This window comes from Vigna unguiculata, chromosome 8 (assembly GCF_004118075.2).
Source record: "Vigna unguiculata cultivar IT97K-499-35 chromosome 8, ASM411807v1, whole genome shotgun sequence".
Classification (NCBI taxonomy): Eukaryota; Viridiplantae; Streptophyta; class Magnoliopsida; order Fabales; family Fabaceae; genus Vigna; species Vigna unguiculata.
Window position 1 is genome coordinate 32063121 of NC_040286.1, and position 24351 is coordinate 32087471.

Here is a 24351-nt window from a genome sequence, read left to right on the forward strand (position 1 = left end):
CCCTGGAACATTGTTCTCATTTCTCGATTATCCTAAGTTGCAGCACAGCAACATTCTCAGATTCTACTGCCACTAGCACAGAACCCCACCATCTCGAAATTGATAGTGTAACTTGTTCGTTTTCCTCTAATCTATGGATTCTGAAAAAGCGTTAGAGCTTGTCAAGCACGGTGTCACTCTTCTCTTCCTCGATGTTCCTCAGTACACCATGGTCGCCATCGATACCCAGGTTCTTCATTCTTTTATTACTGTATGGTTTACCAAGTCGTTGTCTTTTTATTTTCTTTTTTGTTTCAATGCCGTCATCATGGTATCTGAAAATACAATTTGAAATTCGTGGGTGGAAGGCTAAAATAAAAATCCAACCTTGATTTCAGCTTTATTTCACATGGACAATCTGACATTGTTTTTCTTCTGTTCTTCGTTTCGTAGATATTTTCTGTGGGGCCTGCTTTTAAGGGTATCAAGATGATTCCTCCTGGCACTCATTTTGTGTACTATAGTTCATCAAGCAGGTTTAATCATCTTGCCCAATTATCAAGGCCTATTTTGTATCTTATATTAGTCTCTCTTTTGTTTACTTCTTTTTATTCCTGCAAAAGTTTAGTTCTTTTTATTCCTGCAAAATCCCATGTTTACCCTGTGGATATATTGAGGAGCCTATAAGAGAGTGGTGGGTGTTCTTGTGTGTGATAAGACATTGTTTTTGTCCTTTCAATCTTGTATACTGTGGCAAAGTGTATTTTTTTTTGGAAATAACCTTGGATCATAGTATTTGAAATTATATATCTCTTTCATATGGTCTCTCTATTGTCATGTTTGCTGACCATATAATGTTAAGCATAAGACGTCACTGTTTCTGTCAGTTGCTAGAATTAAAATTTTTCTTAAATTTCCTGATTTTTCAAATTATTTGGTGCATTGAATCTTTTGTTTTTCTTTTGGGGGATTCATGCAGAGATGGGAAAGAGTTCTCACCAATTGTTGGATTCTTCATTGATGCTGGCCCTTCAGAGGTATGAAAATAAAAAATTCAGTGTCTAAAATAGTTCAATGAAATTTACATTAATTTTGGTTTGACAGAGCTTTGATCGAATATGTTTAATAGTTTAGAAATCACGATTGCCACCATATCTTAGTGTTTTAATTACTGTTCTTACTTATTGTTTGACAATGCAATCACAGCTCAGATGGGGTGCAATCTGTATGCTTAGGTTTTGAATGATTTTGTTAGTTTTTGATGAAATGGATTTTTGCTATGCTTTTTCGATAGATTCTCAAGACTTCATTGTTTTTCACTGGCCTATTGGAAAATGTCCATGATACGTCAAAGCTTAAAAATTTAAGAAATGAATTAGTTTTGAGTAACACCAATACACCAATACTAATTTTATGAACATGGTAACTCATAAAGAAGGTAAAGTGATAGAAGCTTACCTGTGACTCTATTTCCTTGCAGAATGATGGTGAAGTTAAAATTATTACATATAGTTATTGCCTTCTTGGTGTGCAATTTTTTTCTTACTTGTACATAATCATGTCTTTCAATAATTTGTGTAAGTGCACTTTAACCATCTTCATTATAAGTAAAATATTTCTAAATATCAAGACAAAGTTATAAATGTGGGAGGAGTTATCTAAAGAAATCAAGACCAGGAAGAAAGGTGAATATAAAAAGGTTAAGAACAAGAAACTCCAACACAACTTGCTAATTTCTCTGTAAATCTAACAAAGACACTCCTTTAAGAAAACCATTAGCACAGTATCACAGAGAATCAAGGGGAAATACTTAATCTATTAATCAATGCTCATATGTTTTGACCCTGTTTGTGGTTAATTTGTATTTCCAAAAAATATCAGAAAAATGTGACTGATTATGTGGTTTTTGGTCTCATGACCGTGCAGGTAATTGTTCGTAAATGGGACCAACAAAAGGAAAGGTTAGTTAAAGTTTCTGAGGAAGAGGTATGTGTTCATTTAAAATTTTTAACATGGATATAGTTAACGTAACATGTCTGTAATGCAGCCAAATGTCATGATGGTATAGTTTACATCCTGTTAGTCAAATTAGGTTATTGTGAGAACAATATTTGGGAAACTATAATTTTAGTGAATTTCCTTCACAGAGCTTGAGCATTTTGTAGAAAATGTGGGGTATTCCCTAAAATTCCATCCAATCAGTGCTAATTTGTGTTTGTGTTTATATATCAGCCACAACTTACCAAGGAAACGATTTTTCTACTTTCATTTCTTTAATTCCATGATCTTCATTTTATGACATATATTTATTCTGTTTTGTCTGTTTATCCTTTAGGAAGAAAGATACAGTCAAGCTGTTAAAAATTTGGAATTTGACAGACAACTTGGGCCTTACAATCTTATCCGTTATGAAGATTGGAAACGATTATCTAATTTTATCACAAAGAATGTCATTGAACGGCTTGGTATGCCATTTACTTGACTGAGTTTTCTGTGTATTAAATACTTCATTGATAAATTGATATTGTATTATATTGTTAATGTTAACTCATGAACAGAGCCAATTGGAGGTGAAATCACTGTTGAATGTGAAAATGAGATTGTTAGAAACTCTACTAAAATCCCAATGGAAGAAGCACCAGAGAAGCAGCTGAAGGTTGGCAATTCTGCATCATCTGTTGGCAAGTCTCAGAAGAAAGGATGTTATTATACTTCAATTCCACGTGTTGTTAAATGCAAGGGTATTAGTGGGCAGGAACTTACTTCTTTAAATCTTGACAAGGTTGGTATACACAAACAGCTGAATGTTTGGTCCCTTAAAAGTAATTGGGATAAAAAGCTTCCTATAATGAATTCTCTTGCCCTGAAATTTTACATATTATTGTTTGCTGATTTGTGCAATTTTTTTTGTATCCCTTCTCAGACACAATTGTTAGAAACTTTACTGGCAAAAGATTATGGAGGTTCTGAAGACATGCTTCTTGGAGAACTGCAGTTTGCATTTGTTGTCTTTTTGGTACTGTGGAAAAACATATTTTCTTTATATATTTTGTTGACTTTTGTTGAATCCAATGTGACATTTTGCAATGGCGCAGATGGGCCAATCGCTAGAAGCATTTCTCCAATGGAAGTCATTAGTTAGCCTTTTGTTTGGCTGCACTGAAGCAGTAAGCATTACTTTTTAACCAGATTGGATAATGCATGCATAGACTCTCTGTCTGGACTTTAGAGTTTCCGGTTTATCTCAGATACTTGTCTATGTGATGACTATTAAACCAACTATCTCAAAAACTTCAAGCAGTTAGGTGAAGCCATGCAAGTGGTTTTATATTGCATCTCTAACATGCACCCTTACGCAAGAGCCCTTTGGGTTTGAAGGGTGGATAACATCCCTACCCGTTGAGCTCAATATGAGAAGAATCAGGGTGACAATATTTTAGCTGTTGGGCGAAGGCAGGGGAATTGTTTTATATTACATCTGTAGCAATCTGCTTTTCTTCCACCTAAAAATTTTAATATATTGAATTGGTAATGTTGAATATATTAAAGCTGTTTATCAAACTTTCAGAACTATATGAGATGTCTATATTTAATTACTCAAAATAGTTTTATTAACCATTATGAGTTTCATTAATCAGCTGTTCATTACAAGTGATATATGTGTGTGTGAACAGCTAACATTCATCCTTTGAATTTATAAACTCGCTATTGTTATTGATTATTTTATTAACAGCTTGAGCTTTAAGTGAATTGACTCTATGACGTCTGCTTAATGTCTGTTGTTGCTCTGTATTCAACGAGTACTTCTGTTTTCTTGGATGCTTGTTTGGTCTTTCAACTTGGTGGGTCGGTTTGTTAAGTTCTGTATTCTAACTTGGATTCTGTGGGATTTACCATTTTTACTTTGCCTAATTTGCCACAGGTTCCTCATCTTTTTAGATTTGTGCTTCTAGCCAGAAAGTAGATATAAGCATAATAAGAGATATCATTTTCTATTCTCTTTTATGGAAATTTCTGCAATATTTTTTCCCGTGAACACTTTTTTCTTCTTTCTTAGGACATTTTATGGTGGTAGAACCTCAATTATTTGTTAGTAGTCCTACGTTGGGTTGAGTTGGTGCAAATCAATTTGAAGTTGTATGATTTCATAAGTATATGTTTTGTAATTATGTTTCCTTGACTTTGTATGCTCTTTTGCAGCCTTTCCGCACACGAACTCAACTATTTACAAAGGTGAACTTTTAATATAACTTTTCATATTTTTGTTACCTTTAAGTACAAAACAGTGGCATTAATCCTTGGAATGGTGTTAAATTCATCCCTGGTTTTAGCAGTTCCGACTTCTGAATGTAGTCTTGGAACTACTAGCTATTGATTATTCATTAAAAGAAGAGTCGTGATCTTGAATCTTGTGTTATTTGTCAAACTCATTTCTAATACATTACGGATTCTTGCAGTTCATCAAAGTCATCCATAATCAACTAAAATACGGACTACAGAAAGATCACATGGGTGAAACAGGATCAGCACTGTTGGATGATTCTTTGATTTCCACTGATAGCTTTTTGCACCATGTTTGCAAGGTATTTTCAGTGATGATAACTCAATAGTCACATGCAGATTTAACTCTCTGACCTACCTTTATTAATTTAAGTTGCTGGATTGGCATCTGTTCTGGTCAGTTATGGATTTTAAGATCCTGAAATTCTAAAACTCGTCATTTTAGCATAAAAAAGCATGAGCCAATCTTCAACATGGAGGTTAGCAGTTCACACATGTGGCTGGTCTTCTTGATTTATCATGGTTAGCATCTTAGATTGCATATTGTTTTTCCTCAAGTTGATATTGCCTCCACTTTCTGATCATCCTTGTCTTTTTAGTAGTTAATGCCCATAAGCAACTCATTCCAAGGTGAAAAAAAAAGAGTTCATAATTTTCATAAGAATAATGTAGGTTTTTCAGGATGCACTTTCCTTACCTTACTGAAAATCAATTCCCCATATTTAAGCATATTCATCCTTCCTACTGGCACCAGCATCCCTATTCCAGAATAACAAAATTAATGTGTGCTTATAACAAACAGACGTGGATGTAAGAATGATAAAACATAAAGATGTTTTTGTGAGAACTAACTTCTAAAAATTTTTCAAGGAAGCCTTGGTCAGGGTAAATGTGGCTAGAAGAAAATTCCTCATTCTTGTTCTATGATTCAGTTATCCTCCTTACTGGGCAGGTTTATTTTGAGGAGGCCTTTGATTCTTGTGGACCAGTTGCCTAAAGTGTTGTTTGTTTCTTCTAACACTAATTGAATATTACTTTACCATCACAGAAATTTGATTTTATACACTTTTCTGAGCTAAACTGCAACTTTTTCCTTTTGATTGTTTTGAAATTGTAGGACTTCTTTTCATCATTGCTAGATGGGTCGGTTGTTGATGGAGATCTTTTAAAACGGGTATGAACATGTAACTCATGTTTTCCTATAATGTGATATTTATTATTGATATAATGGTTGCAGACTTGCAGCATTTGCTGCTTGCTAGGTACAATGCATATGTATTTGATTATTTCTCTGAAAGAGGAAAGTGTAATCTCCCTGTTCTTGCAGACAAGGAAATTTAAGGAGCTATTGGAGAGCAGTCTAGGGTGGGAGTTTCAGCTTGGCAGTGCTGTTGATGGGATATATTTTGAGGAAAATGATGAGGTCAGTATATGAATCTATCTCAGTTACTTTGCTTTGTGTTGTGTATGCTGCTTTTTTCTGTGTAATGTTTGTTTGTTCATGGATCTTACTGGTTCACTTTGCAGTATGCTCCTGTAGTTGAGATGTTGGATGATGAAGCTCTAGTAGGTTAAAAATGTGGATTATGTCATCACTTGGCTATAACATTATGTACAGTATTTCAAATTTCAATTGAGTTAAAAATCAGATGCTGGATCTGAAGTAGAAATTCAGTAACTTTTCTCTTTGGTGTGGTAGAATTTCAGTAACTTGATGGAGGTTGATGTTTATTATTCACAGAGCTGCTGAAATTTGGTATTTTTCTAGCTTTCATAGATTAGGGCATGCATAGGAAATTTGTGACTTGTTTGAGGAGCTGCTAAATGGAGTATTGGCCTTTGAAATTGGGACAATGAGATAATCAGAAGCAGATAAATTGTACTCCATATATGACTTGAAAAGAAGAAAGAACCACTATTTTATATTGAATTCTTTTTTCTTTTCTATCTATCTTCTTTCTTATCCATACACTCCAAACATTTGGTATATTTTTATTTCATTATTTTTGCTGAACTGTATTAAAAGGTTATATAGTGGACATTTGCGTCACTTATTATTATCTGTTTAGCATGAGGCAAACTTTAAATTATTAAAAATTAACTTGATGACAAAATTGCTTTTAAGTGAATAAAAAAGGGCTTTTGTTTTCATTTTTAACATCTACATGACAACTAAGGTGCGAACTCGTTATGTTTTAATGTTTTTGATTAAATATAAGAAGAAAATTATTTTTTTACTTGTCAAATTACTCAATTCCAATTAACCATTGAAACTTGGAATATTTTATCATATTAGTGTTTTGTTTGATTGTTTTAGAACGTGGCTTAATTTTGACGTTGAAATATAATGTTAAATTTCGGTGCAACATCGTTTATCCTGTGTTCACATTTCATTCAATAAATTTAGTCATATTAATGATCAATAAGTTAATGTCAAGGTATTAAATACAGAGGAAGCACAATATATTATTTAATGCATGTCGGGTTTCTTACGCTTACAATTTGTTTAAATCAAAATCATAAAATTTCTAATTTTCTTAAAAAAGCTGGGTAAGACATGACAAATCTTTGCAATATAATGATAAACCATGCATGAAGAAAAATCACTGATAAAATGTGTCCAAAAAAATTGAATGATAGTATGTGAAAATTACAAATATATTGATGAAAATATGTAAAAAATAATGCTTGCCAAATTATTATAGTGGTGTAATTAAGTTGTTTTTTTTATTAAAGTATATAATAAAATTATGGGTGAAATATGTTTTTTTAAATTATATAAAAAATTGTATTTTATTTTTAAATTGAATTATAAAGTATTTAGTCCATTTTATGAAAGTAGTATAAAACACTCTTTTCAACAAAATAGCACACGGGATGTTTTTCATGTGTCAAACTTAATTTTTGAGATTTTTCATGTGTCAAAACACTATAATATATTTTTCATATATTGTTTGTTAAAAAGGATTTACATGACTTTCATAAAATTTAGAAACAAAATATTTATAATTTAGTTTAATTATGAAACACAATTTTTTATAATAATTTAGAAAAAAAATACATGTAATCTTAAAAAATAGGTCCTCTAATAACTTCTAACATGCTTTTACATATTTTCTAGATTTTCCTTAATTTCTTAAAGAGTGTGATTTGTTCCCCTGATTAGAAAAAAAAAACAACTTTAGGTAACTAGTGCTTACACAAAAATAAATAAAGAATGTGTCTTTTATAGATTTAGGTCTTAAATAATGAATTGGGTGGATTCAATTTAAGTATATTTATGCCAAAGTCAATGAGGTGGTGAGGCATTGAAGTGTAGGTAGGTAGTGATCTGAATCACTTCATGCCTTATGCTACTTGGTACTACAATGGTAGACTAGGGTTTGTCATGCATGACCACATTAATTGAAAAACCCAGGTTTTGGTCCTCTCTCCTTACTGTCCAAGCAAGTGGAAAATATAGTAAGAATAATTTGGCACTTTTTAATGTCTCTTATCATGATATTGGTCCCAGCACAAGGTTCTCTCACTGTAGCAAATGCCAATTGTCATAGCCATTGCCAAATATGGTTTCTTAATAATTCTCATGCTCAATGTCAACCCTAAATCATTCACACCAACTTTTGTCAATATGATAATAATAATAAACTACCTACATTCATTTCCCTCTCCACCAACAACTCTTTCATTTTGTTTGGTCAAAAGAAGAGAGAAAACACACACCATCCATATTAATGGCTTATTGTTGAATTATCAGAAGAAAAAGTTTCAATATTTAATAAATTCAGAGAAGACAAATGCTATGGGAAGTTTGCAATAATTTCAGTCAACAAAAGCTTTTTTTTTTCCTCTGTCCGAACCGAACATAGATCTAACTCTAAACTTTTCGCCTGAAAAGTTGCTTTTTTTAAGCCCCCATTTGGCATAAAAAATTGTGATGCACTGGAATCATATCCTTAAATTGTGTGTTTCCAACTTATTCTTCAGTGATACTAGTCAACAATAGCACCCACCAGACATTGAATTGTCTTTTGGGTTACAAAAAGCTTTGAACTTTCACCACCATTTCTCTCTCTCTCTCTCTCTCTCTCTCTCTCTCTCTCTATATATATATATATATATATATATATATATATATATATATATATATATAACGTAATAAACTAGCGGTTGAGACCATGCAAAGTTATTGTCCAAGAAAGACAGCGAGCAACGCAACAACGAGGAAAAAAGATAAGGTTGAAGCTATGGATCCCACCAAGGCCAAAAATAAAAATGCAAACCATGGAATCAATAAAACCATGTATGACAAGGGACAACAACAACAACAGCACACCCTTCATCACTTTTCAACTTTTTTTTTTATCAGTTAAAAATCTACTAAAAGTACAAAATTTATTAAGTAAGAAACATGATTTATAAAAATGGATACTGATATGATGTTCAAGGTTCAATTAACTGATACAAGTTTGAGTTCTGTCACGGATGCTCATGATAATGGTTTTTATATGATTTAATTAGAGTTATCTGTTATTTAAAGAAAAAACATGTATTGATATTAATATTTGTGACAAGATCATGTTCCACTTGTATAATCTAATGTGAGGAAACTGCGGCATGAGGTCAACCCAGTTGTGGTTTTTGTTTTGTCCCTCTGAACGGTCAAAAGTCAAAAGCATGAAGTTTCCAAGATCATCACTCCTGAGGCATTCACATTCACACACCCACAATCCTTAGGCACTGGAAGCCATTGCATTGAATAGGGCGGTTAAATCCGCGCTTGACAGCTAACCTTCATGTGGAAATAGCGTTCCTTTCACACTTGCATTCTTGTTTTTCTCCTCTTCACGGGCTCTCTCATCTTTTCCTTTTGCTTCACCATCATCATCATCTTTCATCTGCACCACTTTCCACAACTTCAACTTGTTGCTTATTTACCAACCCCTCTCTCTCCTCTAGCTTCTGTGTTCTTCCTCAGTTCTCTCTTCATGGGGTGCTGCTTCAGTGCCCAGATCAAAGCTGAGAGCCCTCCACGAAACGGTAATAAACATTCTTGCATGTGTTGTTTTCACTCTTCCCTGCCTCCCCTTTTGCTTCTTCTTTTTGGGTTGATCAACTTTTTTGGATTCCTCTGGAGTTTGAATGACTTAATTTGTGTTTTTGCTGTTCTTTTTGATAAAATATGGTTTTTGGGTACTTGAAACATGGATGTTGTTAGTTTTGGCAGATTCATGTGTGGAAGAGGAAAGAAATTTTTGGACTTTTTTGTCTGTTTAGGAAGTATGATTCACTGATCGCAACACGAGGGTGACTTGGTTTAATTGGTTTTTTGTGCTTGCTTGGTAGTTTTTGCTGTCGTGTAGGATTTGGTGAAGGTGCAAGAGTTTATGATGAAGATAAATAATAAGTGGAACCCTATTGTTGGCTTCTTGAAAAAGATTGTGGAAACAGTAAAAAAAAAATGAACTTTTGATTTAACTTGCTTCGTGTCAGGATTTTCCTACTTTCTTCGATTTAACTTGCTTTGTTTCAGTTGTTAAGATGAAATCTAGAGCGAGAATTAGAATTGAAAATCTTCAACCCTTGGCGTGCTTGCTAAAATAAGTTTATGTAATTTCTGAAGTGTTGCATGTTTTGGTGCTCTAACCAGTGCAGTGTGTGATTGGTATGAAAGTTGTTGTCTTTTCAGTGTACCCTGACAGTGATCTTTCTATTCAAGCCTAAGCTTGATTTGTTACTGGTGTAGAATGCTTATTTTATGGTCTGAAAAATGAACCCTGTTTTTCTTTTGAAATGGGTAGGTTTGAGCTCAAAGGATGGTAACAAAGAAGAGGATGGCTTAAGCAGCAAAATCTCCACTCCCTCCTTGCCTCCAACACCAAGGACAGAGGGTGAGATCTTGAAGTCCTCAAATATGAAAAGCTTCACCTTTGGTGAGCTAAAAACTGCTACAAGGAACTTTCGTCCAGATAGTGTGGTGGGTGAAGGAGGGTTTGGCTGTGTTTTTAAGGGGTGGATTGATGAGCAATCACTTGCTCCAGTTAGACCAGGAACTGGATTGGTCATTGCTGTGAAGAGGCTTAACCAAGAAGGTCTGCAGGGACACAGTGAATGGTTGGTGAGTGTCACTTTGGAACTTTGCTTGAAGCCTCAGAATTTAAGATGCAGTTTTACTGCTCTGGGAAATGCCAAAATCAGTTTTTGATGGGATTTTCTTTTTCTGAGGAATTCCTCCTTTGGATACATGTAGCAAACATTAATGTTTTAGATGATTTTCTTGGTTTGTAATTAATTAGCCCTGTGCTATAGACAGAAATCAACTACCTGGGGCAGCTGCATCATCCTAATCTTGTGAAACTCATTGGTTACTGCTTAGAGGATGACCATAGGCTTCTGGTGTATGAGTTTCTGACAAAGGGAAGTTTGGATAATCATTTATTTAGAAGTAAGTTATTGATTTCTCTCCTTGTTTATCCACTGCTAGACATTGTTTTGTTCCTTAAACATCTCAGTCTCTCAACAATGTGCTCTTTTTGGAACAGGAGCTTCTTACTTTCAACCACTTTCTTGGAACATCCGAATGAAGGTTGCTCTCGATGCTGCTAAGGGTCTTGCATATCTTCATAGCGATGAAGCAAAAGTGATATACCGAGACTTCAAAGCTTCAAATATCTTACTTGATTCGGTAAGCATATCTCATTGAACTTGCATTTTACTAATCATAATACTCTCTTTTCTAACATTCCTTTTTGTTGATGATGACAGAATTACAACGCAAAACTTTCTGATTTTGGCTTGGCAAAGGATGGACCAGCAGGTGATAAAAGCCATGTCTCTACAAGGGTAATGGGCACTTATGGCTATGCTGCTCCTGAATATATTGCCACAGGTAACTCATTTGTTGAGTACTCAGTTTATGAGCACTTTAATTGGTCATACAAACTTCTTTAGATATAATATAATCATGTCTTCTGAATTATTCTGCACCAATCATGTAATAGATTACCAGAAAGAAGAAACCCTCTTATTTGTTCTGTTTTAAACTCTGGTGGAGCTTTTTAGCTCCTTCATTAGCAAGCAAAAATTTCCCACTGCAGCAGATATTATCACCCAATCACATTTTGTATTTTGTATGCTAACTGAAATTCAGAGATCTCCCATAAGATACACTGTACAACAGGCTTATTAATTTGATGTCTCCATGTTACTTTAGACATTCAAGTGTGAGGCCGAGTAAAAATGAGAAAAATGAACGACCTATAAACCTATTGTCGTAAGGTTTTGTGTTAGAGTCGGTGTCATACTCACTTTTTTCTTATTCTAAAGTGCTTATGGAAAAATATATCCAAATTCATCACTTGAACGCCATGCATGATGAAACACTACATTTGAAGTCTCTTGAAGTGTGTAAATAGAATCAAAGTTGACTCCATGCTCTTGTGTTTTTGTGAAGGTCACTTGACAAAGAAGAGTGATGTATACAGTTTTGGGGTTGTTCTGCTTGAAATCATGTCTGGCAAACGTGCTCTTGACAGCAACAGGCCAAGTGGGGAGCACAATTTAATCGAATGGGCGAAACCATACCTCAGCAACAAACGCAGGATCTTCCAAGTCATGGATGCTCGCATTGAAGGCCAATACTCGATGCGCGAAGCCATGAAAGTAGCGAACCTTGCCATTCAATGCCTCTCTGTGGAGCCAAGATTTCGACCAAAAATGGATGAAGTGGTGAGAGTATTGGAGGAGCTTCAGGATTCTGGTGAGAAAGGTGTTGCAGGGGTGGCAAGCCATCATCATCATCATCATCATCAAACTGGGAGAAGGAGTGACCATAGCTCAAGCAGCAGTGGCAACAGACAACATAGAGGTAGACAACATGAAACAACAATGAAGTGAAAGTGAATGTTGGTTTCATGTTATCTGATTTTGCTCGAGTTCGTAATTGTATGTATATGTATATGTACATCATGATGAACTTGAACTTGAACTTGAACTTGTCTTGAGATTTCTGATTGTTGTACAGTTGTTGATTCAGTAATAATATTAAAATTTTCATATTACTGGTTTTTTAAGCATAGTATTGATATGGATTATTCATTGCTGCAATGCACTTTCAAGGATATATATATATATATATATATATATATATATATATATATATATATATATATATATATGTATGTATATATAACACTATTAATAATATTTTGATGTGATGAATAGAACTGAAACAATTTGTATTCCACCATGCATCATTTTACCTTTTTTAACTGTGTAATCCCAATGGGAGCAAGAGTTGTAACATATATGTTCAACCATTTATTAAGAACGAAATTAAATAATTCAATTATTGCGAAACTGGAAGCCAAACAGTAAAAATAACACCATTTATGTAAAAATGGTGACTTTAACTTAGAATTTACTGTAACAAGTACAGACAGTTTTTCCAAAGTAAATGGATATTCTGTTTCACAAATTATGGAATATGCTCGTTATAATTACCGTTGAAAATTTTGATTTCAAAAAGATATTTATAGAATGAGTAAAGAATAATTAAAATAGGATTTAAAGTTCATTTGAATTGGAAAAACAAGTATCAAACATTTTTTTATTTGGTCCAACAACTTATAAAAGTGAAATAATTCAAACATACATTTTCGCATTCAATCCACTAATGCATCAAATTTTCGCTTTCACGGAGATTCTTAGAATGTTCTCCCAGCGTGAAATCACCATTATTTCAATCCACAAATGCATCAAATTTTAACTTTCTCGAAGATTCTTAGCATTTTCTCCTAAAGTGAAATCATCATCATTTTTATCACTCGTACGGGTTATCAAACTAAACTATAATTCTCAACTATCATTACAATTTATGTCCTTACAAAAAAGAAAGTTATTGTATTTGTTTATATCACTAAAAATGCAACTATTAATATAATTGTTTCAATTGAAAAGAAATATCATACATGTAATGATCACTCTTAATAAAAGTATTCAAATAGTTAAAAAGAATTGTTCACTTAGAAGAAAAAAATGATATTGTTACTTTTTTCTTTTCAATATCTAAATAACTTCATTTTTGGATCTTGTACACACCGCTCATCATACTATGGGAGTTAGCTATACCCGAAATCGTTACCTTAACTGCAAGGAGGGGATTTCCAGAGGCAAGGCTAGTGATTGGATTGAAGTTGTAACAAGGTAGTTATAATGCAAGGTACGACTGGATCACCTTTTTAAGGAGAATTAATGCTTGTTGGGTAGTTTGACACTGCTTTACACAAACAACAAGAAAAAGAAGTGAGTTATGTTTGTCCAAGGAGACTCAAAAATAAAGTATGTAGATATATCGATCCAAAGAAAGTTAAGAACATGTAATGACATAGATATCCCATATGCATAGATTTAGATTTAGCATGCTTATACGTAAAACATATATAACAAAAAGATTGCACATCATGTTTCATGCGGATCAATAAAAATAAACATGTAACATATATAATGTCTTTTAACAAATAATTATTTCATTGAACTTTTGGGCACACACAATTTTGTTTTTTTTTTAAATAAAGTCATGCCTATAAAATTATTTGAAAGTTTCATTTTCACAATCTTTATATGTTACCAAAATGGGGGTTACTACCATAAAATTCTTTTAATAATTCAAAACCAAGCAAATTTATAATATTCATGATTGATTTTTTTTGAAATAAAAAGAAAAAAAAGAATCCATTTATTATGTAAAATTGATATAACTAAAAGGATATAATGGCTAGAAAATAACTATTCTTTTAATTTGATATAGAATTAGACATTTACTTAGAAATATGGAATTCCTTAATATTTACTAAAATTTATATCTTTTAAAATTTAATTTAAGTATAGAAATTGTCTACTAACTTAGTCCTAAGGTTAGAATTTTAACTTTTTTATGGTATCTCACTCATTGTTCTGATCATTTTAAGAGAAGGTTTTTTTGCCCTCCACCTAAGTTGCATAGAAAAAGTCCAAAAAGTTAATATAAAAAAACATTGAAATTTCATAGGATCTTTATGTCGCGGACCTTCAACAAATATTTAAGAGTATTACAATCTTTATATAAATATATAAATTTTTTTGGATGTGTTGATAAATTTTTTTGGATGTATAAAAATGTAAGTCTCGCACCTCTTATTTTTTTCGTGAACTTGAAAAAAAAAATCAGCTAAAAATGTTAAAATAATTTATCATGCATTTAATATTTGCCTTTAATTTTTATACAAAATTCACTCTAAGAAAACTTATAATTGATTATATATATATATATATATATATATATATTTATTTGTAAAAATAATTTATTATTAACTTTTAGTTTATGTTAAAAAATCTTCTTTTTTACTTTTTTATTTAGCCAAATATATTTATTCTATTCTATTTCTCATCTGTTTTTACCTTCTCTTCTTTACATAACTTTACGCTTTCTTTTTACGTTTTTTCCTTCCATACCAAACAAAACCTTAGTTTTTTAATATAAAAACTCAACTTTTTATTCTTCCCATTCTCACACATTACCTTATTATAATTTCAATAAATATTATAGCATCAATCAATTGCATAAATCGAACTAAAATTAAAAACAACTTAAATATAAAGTAACTCTACAAGATTTTTTGTTGTTGAAGAAAATAATTTTTATAAGAAATCAAAGACTAAAATAATGAGCATTCCGAAACAATCCTCCAAGACAATGGTTGGTTGGAAAAGGTTCTTGTTTTTATCCTTGTAATCTTAATTATTATTTAAAAAAAAAAAGTACAAAGTAAGGGTTTAAGGTTTTAAGTAACAGTTTTTTTCTTCTTCTTCTCTTCCCTTCTTCATTTTATGAGTTTTCATTATCTTCTTCTCATCTCATGCCAAAGCCAAGAGTGAAGAAGCAAAGGTAAGATTCAACTACACTCCAATCCAATGCTGGCGCTAATTCAGAACTGCTCCATGCCACTCGCACGTGCGGTGCGACCTCCATCTCGCACGCAGGTGCAACCTTATTTCTCGTCCATGGTGTGTGCATCCATGTCCCCACGTCCCAACTCCCAGTCTCAGGTTCTCCTTGGTTTATCAGAGAAGGAGCTGCAACAGCTTGCCCTTGACTTCGGTCAGGTAAATTTATCATCTTTTCCCAATTTAATTGGAGCAAAACATAAAAGAAAAAAAAAAACATTTCAATTTCTCATTTTTTGGTTCGATTTTTTCAGGAAACCTACCGGGGCAAGCAACTTTATCATTTCTTGTACCAGAGGAAGCTTAGAGAAATTAAGGATTTCTCTCAGTGTGGGTTTATTATTATTTTTCTACTCTTTTTTATATTTATTTTTTATTCATTCCCTTTCGTATATATATTTTTGTCTCTTTTTACGTTTTTTCTTTAGACATTTCATTATGGTTGTGTTATGGTTTTCTTACATTGCAGTGCCTCAGGGTTTTAGGAATACTCTTGAAGGAGCTGGATGGAAAGTGGGGCGTTCTCCTATTTTCGAAACTGTAACTGCAGCTGATGGAACTGTTAAGGTGAGGAGTGTAATCATAATTCAACAAAAAAGTTTTAAATTGCGGTTGTGGTTTCGTTTTTATATATTTTGATGGTTTCTTGTTGTTTAATTGGCCATTTTATGTTTCAAGATGTTCAATTGAGGATGAAATGTTGATTTTTGTGGACGAGTTCTGAATTATTTTGGCAATGACTTTTTTTTTTCTTCTTTTGATGATATACTTGGTACTTGCAAAAAGTAGGATATACTTGCTCTTTGAGGAATTTGATTATGGGGATTTCCTTGGCTTCTTACACTTTTTAGTGTTGGCTTGGCGTTTGATTTTGCAGTTGTTGTTAAAGTTGGAGGACAATAGGTTGATTGAAACTGTTGGCATTCCAGTTATGGATGGCACAGGTTTGAGTCGCCTCACGGCATGTGTCTCATCACAGGTGTTTTCCCTCTTTCCTGAAGTATTTGTACAGTTGATATGGTAACTTATTTTTGTTTATGTGATAATTAAGTGCTGATGTTTCCATTATGTTGTTATTGCCATCTGTTGTTTGGATATTAGGTTGGTTGCCCTTTACGCTGCTCCTTTTGTGCCACTGGAAAAGGGGGGTTTTCAAGGAATCTTCAGAGACATGAAATCGTTGAACAGGTTTGTGTCATGTCCATGATCCATCCATGTTTGTCCGTTAAAGCAGTTTGATGTTAGATTATCTGCAGGGTTGATGAGATAGTCAGGTAGATTACTAGTGCTTCTGTGATTAATTAAAAGAGATTATAAAAGAAAATAGAAAGTAAAAAGAATGTATAAAGTAAAGATAAGAGGCTTTGGTTTAGGATTGTTAATGTTCTGAAACAAGCTTGACTTGGTTTTCTGCAAGACAGGGATAAAATTCATCTTATGTGAAACAGGTCTTGGCCATTGAGGAGGTCTTCAAGCATAGGGTGTCAAATGTAGTGTTTATGGGAATGGGTGAACCAATGTTAAATCTGAAGGCAGTACTTGAAGCACACCGTTGCTTGAATAAGGTGAATAAATATATGTGGCATTATTTCCTTCGAAAGGCTTACTCAAAATTGTATGTTGTAAACATGTTCTATGAGATTGGGAGATCAAACTTTCATGTATTTACATAATATATTTTTTATGAAGACTTTCCCGACTTACTTTATGCCACATGTGAATGCATATGTAATTTATCTTCAATACAAGTGCAAAGTTTATATGCATACATTGCTCTCTCCTTCAAAACTTCAAGGAATCACATTGTCTGCATAATATTTGTTCTCGTTTCACTTTCTATATTTCATTGTATTGTGATAAAGTATTATAATAAGATTTTGTTGTAAGTATGCTTTGCTGTGTTCTTTTAGGATGTGCAAATTGGGCAAAGAATGATAACCATCTCCACTGTGGGCGTTCCAAATACAATAAAGAAACTTGCTTCTCACAAACTTCAATCTACCTTAGCTGTGAGGTAATTACCTTTGATATGAATAAAATTTTGACTTGCTACTAATTTTACTCTTCATGCTAAGCTAGATGTCCGGTAGCAAAATGACATTTGCACCAGTATTCAGACCTTTAGGCTGCCAGCACTGTATCTTGAATTTTCATATCATTAGTTTTTAGTCAATGCAACTTCGTAATATTTCCAAAGTTGGGATAAAATTTGAACTTTCATGAGTCTATGTATCTTTCATTCCATTATTTCGTAATTTTCTCCAGAACCTAAATTTTTCTGCAGCTCAACAACAGGCATTACTAGAATGTTGCAAATGCACTTTCCATTAAGTTAGTTGAAGATATAAACTTTGAAATGACATTTCTCTCTTTATCATTTTTTTTGTAGAATGCTCTGAATTGCTGAACTGATCTCTTCCCCTCCTGCTTTAAAAAAAATAAAATAAAAATAAAAGAATCTGTGTTCGACTATTTTGGATTTGTGGCTAGAGTATATTATTATTCTGTGCTTGTGTATAATTTCAGATAGCTTTTTAATGGATTCTTTTTTATCCATATATATGTATATTCTATTATGTGAATTTTCTTTTGTGTTTTGTATCAGTCTACATGCTCCTAATCAGAAACTTAGGGAGACAATTGTTCCAAGTGCAAAATCCTACCCGCTGGATGCACTTATGTTAGACTGCAGAGATTACTTTCGGCAAACCAGCAGACGGGTTTCCTTTGAATATGCACTTTTAGGTATTGAAAGTTCTAATACATACTATTCACTTCTCTTACTAAAAGGTTGGTGTAATCCTTATAATTCTCATGGCACATTCTTGGCATTTGAGTAGCTGGAGTCAATGACTCGGTAGAGCATGCAGCAGAACTTGCTGAGTTACTCCATGGTGCGGGCAGTGGATATCATGTCAACTTGATACCTTTCAATCCAATAGAAGACTCTGAGTATAAGCGTCCTTCCAAGAGAGCAGTATGATAATTTTCTTGTCTTCTGTTCATTTTAGCACACAATTTAGTTCATGCCCTGAATCATCTTTGTAATTTTCGTTGTTTAATCTAAAAATCCTAATTGGGTAGGTGCAAGCATTTTCTGGTGCTTTGGAGTCTGCTAAAATAACTGTTAGTGTACGTCACACAAGAGGGTTGGATGCAAATGCAGCTTGTGGTCAGCTACGGAACAAGTTCCAGAAAACTCCTCTGGCCGCTGACCCTATGGATCTTGCAGTAAGCTGTTGATTGCAGTGTCTCTTTCTTGGCTGTTGATTTTACCTACATGCCTGTATGTCATACAGTAACAAGTTTGCAGTAAGCAGTTGGTGAGAGAGGCTTGATGAGCCAAAAGATGAGCATAAAATCTACTATTACTTGTTGTGAATGATGAAGGTGTTTACTGTTGCTGCATCAGTTGGCAATTTTGCTGGATCTTGTAGACCTTGGAAATTAGTATTGTTGGACTCTATGGCATCTATATGGACTACACTGAGAGCAACACGTTAAGAAACAGCAGAGTTAGACCTAAAAGGCAAGAGGGAGATATTTTCCTATGTGTCTGATCTCTAATCTCTTATTACTGTAAAAACATGCTTAACTTTATTGTTGCAAGATGCACACTTTCCTAGCAGAAAATAACAGAGAGTAACAAATTTAAAACTACTATCTTGTTTTGAGATGTACCAAATATGTTTGTGAATGACATTGTTTAAATGAAGCAAATTAGTTTTAATATCCTAGCTTTTGTTTAATAATACTGTTCTTGGTGACTGTCTTTCTCAGATATATACATGTTGAGAATTTTTGTCCTTCATATACAAAAAATACGTGTTTGGTTTTGGAGCCTTAATACTTGGAAATCATTGAAATAAATAATTTGTAATAACGTAAAAGAAAACTATTAAAAATTTATAATTCTAATATTTATGAAATAGAAAAGGAATACAATTATCTTTTTCTAGAAAATGATAAAAGAATATAATATTTTGTTAAAAATAGCTTCATAACCCTAGTTTTCTATGTGAATAGAAACTTGTAAAACAAAGGTGAACATTTTGTCGAACCAAAATAAATACTTCTATAAATAGTTTTTGGAAGTAAATAAAATATTTTAAAAGTAGGAGGTTTTGAAAAAAAAACAGAAAATCAGTTAAAAAATATCATCTAAATGATAAAAAAAAATTGTCAAAATTTAATTATTAAAAAATCACTTTCCTTCAAAGTAATAACAGACTTTCAATTAAATTATTTGTCTGTCTTACTATTTTTTGTATAAAATTTTGATTTGTATGTTCATTAGTTATATATTCTCTTTTTAAGTACCGGAAAAAATAAATTATATACCACAGCAAATATTCCAGCTTATTAAATATTTTCTCAGGTTTTAAAAATTAAAGTAGATCTATCTATTTGTCATCCCTTCAAAAAAGAGATTGGTAAATATAATTAGTTTTAATTCTACTTCCATTTGCTAAAATCTGAAACTACCCGTTTATTTTTTTTTTAAATCTATCAATTTGTCAACTAACATTTATTTTTTTATATCAATTTTTAATTAAAAGTACCCATTTTCTAATTTAAAAATCCTATCAATTTGTTATTTAAAACTAGTAATTTTAAAATTTTAGAAACATGCCGATTTTTAATGAAGTTTCCAAGGATTTATTATCATCTTTTTGTTTTAAACTTTTTGCACAATAGTTATGATTTGTAATATTTATACTTCCACGCTCTGTGCCGTGTGGCTTGCACAAACCCCCCATCAACCACCGGGTGAGATCGGCCGTAGCACAAATCCCTCCGATTCTGGCGAACGATCTGCGCGCTGCAGTAACTTAGTGCTATTCTGCAGAAAATCAGCCGCGACTCTCACGACTTCGCCGCCATTCTGCCGCAACTTTGTCGCTAATCCGGTGCAACTCTGCGACGACTCTGCCGCTGTCTTCTGTAACTGCGCAGTGACTCCCCGGATGATTCTCCACTGATTTGCTGAGTTGTAAGGGACACTAATTCTCTCTCCCTTCCTTCCTATTGGCCGTGCATTTTGTGTGTCTCCATTACTTTATAGTGTGTTTTAGGACTGTGACTACACTATAAATTTTACACTGTTTTAGGGCTGTTTCTGAAAATTTCCTTCTCTGTTTATGATTTATGAGTGTTGTATTCCTAAATTTTAAAGTAAAATGTGGATTTGTATTATTAAATTTTGAAAAATGGATTTCTCTAGTCATCTCAAGTGAAACTGCGGGAAACTGTTAGTATTATGGATGATGAAATGAATACTGAAAACCACCAATTCTCAATCTTATTGAATAAAAGGTAATTAATCAAAAAGGGCTACATTTAGTAGAAAAGAAGGCTATATATACGCGTAACAGCAGCAAACACTAAAGTCAGAAAAATAAAAAAAATGAAATGGAAAAATAAAAGCAAGATATAATGTTTAGTAAAAGGAGAAAGAGAAGAAGGGAATACGTACGCATGAGGGAACAACGAAAGAGGGAAAAGAAAAGGGAGCAGTGACGCCGCTGAACCAGAGACCCGACGGAGCTGCGACGCGAAGCGATCGGAACTGCGACGTGGACGAGCGGAGCTACGGCGTCGAAGGTGATGAAGATCAAACTCGAGATCACGAAATAGGTCAACGTTCGATTAGGGTTTTCCATTTGGGATTTGGGCTTCGATCTCTGCTTACAATTGGATTTTCGATTTGAGTCGTTGGGGTTTTAATTTGGGCTTAAAATCTGAATGCCAACGACATGTTTTTCTGTCATTTCATCCCGTTTTTTGAACTCGGTATCTCAAACTCACGAGTCTGGTACGAGTCAGCGAGTTAACTCCGAGTTTACTCCGAGTTTGACAAATAACGAGTTTATATGCGAGTTAACTCGTCAACAGTGTCATGACTCGCAGACTCGACCATACTGGTACTGCACTCGTCTCGTCTGAGCCGATATTAACCATCGACTCTGATACCACTTGTCAGGTTTTACAGAGGGTTTCACTGGGGAGAACAACACCAATGAGATCTGAGCCTAACCACATAAGACACTGACACCACTTTCAACCCAAAACTTTAAGGCAATGAGTTTATAGGTCTTTATTCTTATATAGTGCTCTACATTCTCATTTTTTGTCAATGTGGGACTTAGACTCACACTTGGATTCCTAACATAGACTGCATAATAAACGCCTTGACCAAGTTGAATATTAAGTTGAGTTTTATGACATTGGGGATATTCTGTTCTCCTTATCAAAATTTCCTTATAAATGAAATTTTCTTTTCTATGTTCTCCTCACTTTTATACTTTTGATGGTGACACTAGAAGGTAGAGACCAGCATACATGTTCACCAATGAACGGAGGCAACAAGAACGAACAGGGAGATATGGAACTTCCAGAGTGGAATTCCTTCAGGTTTTTCTTCCTTCTCACATTTTCAACTATAATATAACAATGAAAACACTTAACTTGCAATCAATAATAATGTACCAATAAATTGTATGTCTTGTGATTGTTTTTTTGGACCTAGATGGATATAATGTTTGTTTCAGGAATTGGTGACTCAGTTTCAGAACACATCTGCAGATGAAACAAGAGAGAAGATTTTGGCAAATTTGGCCAACTTTGCCTATGATCCTTACAACTACAACTTCTTGCGTCAGGTAGGTCCTATCAGTTTGCTTTCCAGAAAAAACTGTACGTCGTTAACTAAATGCACTTGCATAATATTGCAGCTTAACGTTTTGGAACTTTTCATTGACTGCTTAACGGAACCCAATGAAAAGCTTGTAGAATTTGGCATAGGAGGGATCTGCAATTCTTGTGTTGGTAATTCCAGTGACTGTATCTTCAGTGATATCATTATTTCTGCTTGTCTAATTGTTTATCTTATTGACAAAAATTACAATTTTGTGTAGATCCTGCCAATTCCGCAATTGTAACTAAGTTTGGTGGGATACCTCCTATAATTCAATGTTTATCAAGCCCAGATAGAAACACTGTAAGAATAAGTTCTTGCTTTTTTGGCTCCTAAAATGCAGACCATGTAGCTTGTAGGTCAAGGGGGATTACTAAAACATCAACATCCAGATTTTAAAAATTTCTGTTAGCATTTCCTCCCATAAGTTTAAGTTTACAGGCATGATTTTGTTTTTTACTCCATCACTAAGTATTTTTTTACCTGTGAAAATAATTGTGATTTTTCATATGAAATTTAATTATTTGAAACAAGCACTTTTTCACTTATTAGAGAAATATGTTCTAGTAGGTACTCTTTTAATTACCTAACTCACAATACTAACAACTCATTATGCAAATTATTTTTTGCATTTGCAGAGTAATGTTTCTTACATTAGCCTGTACATTCTAAAGTTATTTTTATTTCATAAAAGAATCAATTACAATGTGGTAAATTAACGGTGCATTTATCTGATGCTTTAGGTAAATTATGCACTTGGGTCACTTTATTATATCTGTGACGATTTTAACAAGGAGGAGATTTTAAAGCCCGAAGTTATTGACATCATTAGAAGGTACGCCGCTGCCGAGGATGTTAGTGTGAGTTTCAGTAATCTGGCTAAAGCTTTTGTGAATAAACATCTATCAGGGAACGAGTGAGATTTAAACTTTTCTGCTCACAATTTACACTACCTTCTACAATTAAGTATGTATTGTTATTAAAACTATGAGTCTTGACTTACACACAAACACATTTATTCCTGTGGTCTGGGTTGAATTTGAGTATTGGTATCATTGTATATTCGATTGGTGCTATAGAATTTAAGAAATTGACATGATTTCAGAATGAGAATTTTCTCTGAAAACCCTATAGACACAATTATTTCCTTGGTCTGGGTTGGTTTTGAGTACTAGAATGGAAACATTTTCAAGTATATTTAATGGATAAAATCTTATCTATGATTAATAATAGACAAAAATCTGTTATGGGTTGCCGGCTTGAACCTATTTTAAAAAAAAAAATAATTGGAAAATTCTTTTATATGTTACAGTAAATAAGCAACGAAACTATGAATTAAAAAACATGTAAGATATTATAATCAAAGTATAGAATAAAGAAAAATAATAATAATGAAAATTTTCAACGTGTTTATATAAGGTATAAATCTATTGAATTATTAACTGAATTTATCTTTTATTGAAAAGAATTATCTTAAAAATAAAATATTTTTTACACTTTAAATATGTTAATTTTTTCTTCGTTTTGTTACCTTATTTTGTGTGAGCTAATTCTATCAAAATAAATCTATTTTGTTTTCAACAAGACACTTCTTTTAGTCTTGTTTTTTTACAGGTAATAAAACAATTCTCAACATACAAAACAAACAAGCATTTGTATTATATGCCTTATGTAACGTCCCATAAGAGGGCTTTACACCTTACATACTCAAAAAGTATAATCAATTTAGTTATTTGATTGTGTAAAATTGATTATTAATTATTCCAAGTTGTGTGATGGATAGTTGAACGTTGGTTGTAACTTAACAAGAGTTTAGAATTTTATAATATAACAATTTTTAATGTTATATAAGAACGGCATTATGAAACATTTTGAAATTTATATTATAAAAAAAATTGCATAAAAAGTTAAACATGTATTTATTGGATAAATTTTAATTTCACAATGACCCCTATAAATTATTCGTAGCTCCATCATTGTTATTGATGTTAAAATAACAATTGAGATTGTATTTGTAAAAACAATTTCTGTATAATAAAAAATTCTTTCCAAGATAAATTCATCAATTTGAATGTCATTGATGATTGTAAGAATATTTGTTCTATCAATTTGATTTTGTTGATTCTAAAGATCCTTTATATCTCTTAATGAAAATCTACAATGTGGGATTTAAGATTTTATGAGAGTTCACTTAATACTGAACAAATTTGAATACCAAAAATCAAATTATCTTGTATACCTAATTCATTTGAATTGAAACCATTTTTTAGTTGATCTATGACGATAATAATATTTTTCCAAATATAAGAACTTCTCATTAAAAAAATATTTTTCACCATAAAAATCATATGTTAAAATCTAAACTCACTATCTTTGAGCAATTCGAAAGAGATTCGATACACACTACTCAA

At 32.8% G+C, this 24351-nt stretch overlaps 5 protein-coding genes across 7 annotated transcripts; 4 read left to right on the plus strand and 1 right to left on the minus strand.

Annotated features, from left to right (window-relative positions):
• LOC114194266 (protein AAR2 homolog) lies at positions 1–6190 on the plus strand. The gene is made up of 13 exons (XM_028084390.1): positions 1–229; positions 433–515; positions 959–1016; positions 1906–1965; positions 2315–2444; positions 2538–2761; positions 2903–2995; positions 3075–3146; positions 4180–4212; positions 4437–4562; positions 5378–5434; positions 5588–5683; positions 5788–6190. The coding sequence occupies exons 1-13, from the start codon at positions 134–136 to the stop codon at positions 5833–5835; spliced, it is 1176 nt and encodes a 391-aa protein (XP_027940191.1). The 5' UTR covers positions 1–133; the 3' UTR covers positions 5836–6190.
• A 2731-nt stretch (positions 6191–8921) lies between these two features.
• Positions 8922–12320, plus strand: LOC114194264 (receptor-like cytoplasmic kinase 176). The gene is made up of 6 exons (XM_028084387.1): positions 8922–9300; positions 10062–10378; positions 10570–10705; positions 10803–10945; positions 11026–11149; positions 11714–12320. Exons 1-6 carry the CDS (start codon positions 9249–9251, stop codon positions 12154–12156), a joined length of 1215 nt encoding a protein of 404 aa, XP_027940188.1. The 5' UTR covers positions 8922–9248; the 3' UTR covers positions 12157–12320.
• A 2766-nt stretch (positions 12321–15086) lies between these two features.
• Positions 15087–18995, plus strand: LOC114194265 (probable dual-specificity RNA methyltransferase RlmN). Its single transcript, XM_028084389.1, has 10 exons — positions 15087–15402; positions 15498–15573; positions 15713–15810; positions 16121–16222; positions 16345–16431; positions 16692–16808; positions 17154–17257; positions 17849–17988; positions 18084–18220; positions 18328–18995. The coding sequence occupies exons 1-10, from the start codon at positions 15211–15213 to the stop codon at positions 18484–18486; spliced, it is 1212 nt and encodes a 403-aa protein (XP_027940190.1). The 5' UTR covers positions 15087–15210; the 3' UTR covers positions 18487–18995.
• On the minus strand, positions 18380–20983 carry LOC114194268. The gene is made up of 3 exons (XM_028084394.1): positions 20720–20983; positions 18616–18724; positions 18380–18527 (listed from the first exon to the last, which is right to left on the minus strand). The coding sequence occupies exons 1-3, from the start codon at positions 20904–20906 to the stop codon at positions 18461–18463; spliced, it is 363 nt and encodes a 120-aa protein (XP_027940195.1). The 5' UTR covers positions 20907–20983; the 3' UTR covers positions 18380–18460.
• On the plus strand, positions 19877–23151 carry LOC114194267 (armadillo repeat-containing protein 7). Of its 3 annotated transcripts, none has more exons than XM_028084393.1 (6): positions 19877–20236; positions 21567–21657; positions 21795–21905; positions 21978–22071; positions 22161–22243; positions 22684–23151. In XM_028084393.1, exons 2-6 carry the CDS (start codon positions 21586–21588, stop codon positions 22858–22860), a joined length of 537 nt encoding a protein of 178 aa, XP_027940194.1. In that variant the 5' UTR covers positions 19877–20236; positions 21567–21585; the 3' UTR covers positions 22861–23151. The 3 variants fall into 3 exon arrangements, with proteins under 3 accessions (XP_027940194.1, XP_027940193.1, XP_027940192.1); XM_028084392.1 differs by lacking the exon at positions 19877–20236 and adding an exon at positions 20716–20847; XM_028084391.1 differs by lacking the exon at positions 19877–20236 and adding an exon at positions 20777–20880.
• Positions 23152–24351: the final 1200 nt, after the last annotated feature.

What these genes read in the sequence shown, in the direction of transcription:
- LOC114194266 (XM_028084390.1), top strand. Translation starts at nt 134, where the DNA reads ATGGATTCTGAAAAAGCGTTAGAGCTTGTCAAGCACGGTGTCACTCTT. An exon ending in TTAAAGTTTCTGAGGAAGAG is followed by an intron (nt 1,966 to 2,314) that starts GTATGTGTTCAT and finishes TTTATCCTTTAG; the next exon opens with GAAGAAAGATACAGTCAAGC. An exon ending in ATGGAGATCTTTTAAAACGG is followed by an intron (nt 5,435 to 5,587) that starts GTATGAACATGT and finishes CTGTTCTTGCAG; the next exon opens with ACAAGGAAATTTAAGGAGCT.
- LOC114194264 (XM_028084387.1), top strand. Translation starts at nt 9,249, where the DNA reads ATGGGGTGCTGCTTCAGTGCCCAGATCAAAGCTGAGAGCCCTCCACGA. An exon ending in TGAGAGCCCTCCACGAAACG is followed by an intron (nt 9,301 to 10,061) that starts GTAATAAACATT and finishes TGAAATGGGTAG; the next exon opens with GTTTGAGCTCAAAGGATGGT. An exon ending in GGATAATCATTTATTTAGAA is followed by an intron (nt 10,706 to 10,802) that starts GTAAGTTATTGA and finishes TTTTTGGAACAG; the next exon opens with GAGCTTCTTACTTTCAACCA.
- LOC114194265 (XM_028084389.1), top strand. Translation starts at nt 15,211, where the DNA reads ATGCTGGCGCTAATTCAGAACTGCTCCATGCCACTCGCACGTGCGGTG. An exon ending in CACACCGTTGCTTGAATAAG is followed by an intron (nt 16,809 to 17,153) that starts GTGAATAAATAT and finishes GTGTTCTTTTAG; the next exon opens with GATGTGCAAATTGGGCAAAG. An exon ending in CTTTGAATATGCACTTTTAG is followed by an intron (nt 17,989 to 18,083) that starts GTATTGAAAGTT and finishes GCATTTGAGTAG; the next exon opens with CTGGAGTCAATGACTCGGTA.
- LOC114194268 (XM_028084394.1), bottom strand. Translation starts at nt 20,906, where the DNA reads ATGGAAAACCCTAATCGAACGTTGACCTATTTCGTGATCTCGAGTTTG. An exon ending in CTTTCGTTGTTCCCTCATGC is followed by an intron (nt 18,725 to 20,719) that starts GTACGTATTCCC and finishes CTCTCAGTGTAG; the next exon opens with TCCATATAGATGCCATAGAG. An exon ending in ACCTTCATCATTCACAACAA is followed by an intron (nt 18,528 to 18,615) that starts GTAATAGTAGAT and finishes TATGACATACAG; the next exon opens with GCATGTAGGTAAAATCAACA.
- LOC114194267 (XM_028084393.1), top strand. Translation starts at nt 21,586, where the DNA reads ATGTTCACCAATGAACGGAGGCAACAAGAACGAACAGGGAGATATGGA. An exon ending in ACTACAACTTCTTGCGTCAG is followed by an intron (nt 21,906 to 21,977) that starts GTAGGTCCTATC and finishes ATAATATTGCAG; the next exon opens with CTTAACGTTTTGGAACTTTT. An exon ending in GATCTGCAATTCTTGTGTTG is followed by an intron (nt 22,072 to 22,160) that starts GTAATTCCAGTG and finishes AATTTTGTGTAG; the next exon opens with ATCCTGCCAATTCCGCAATT.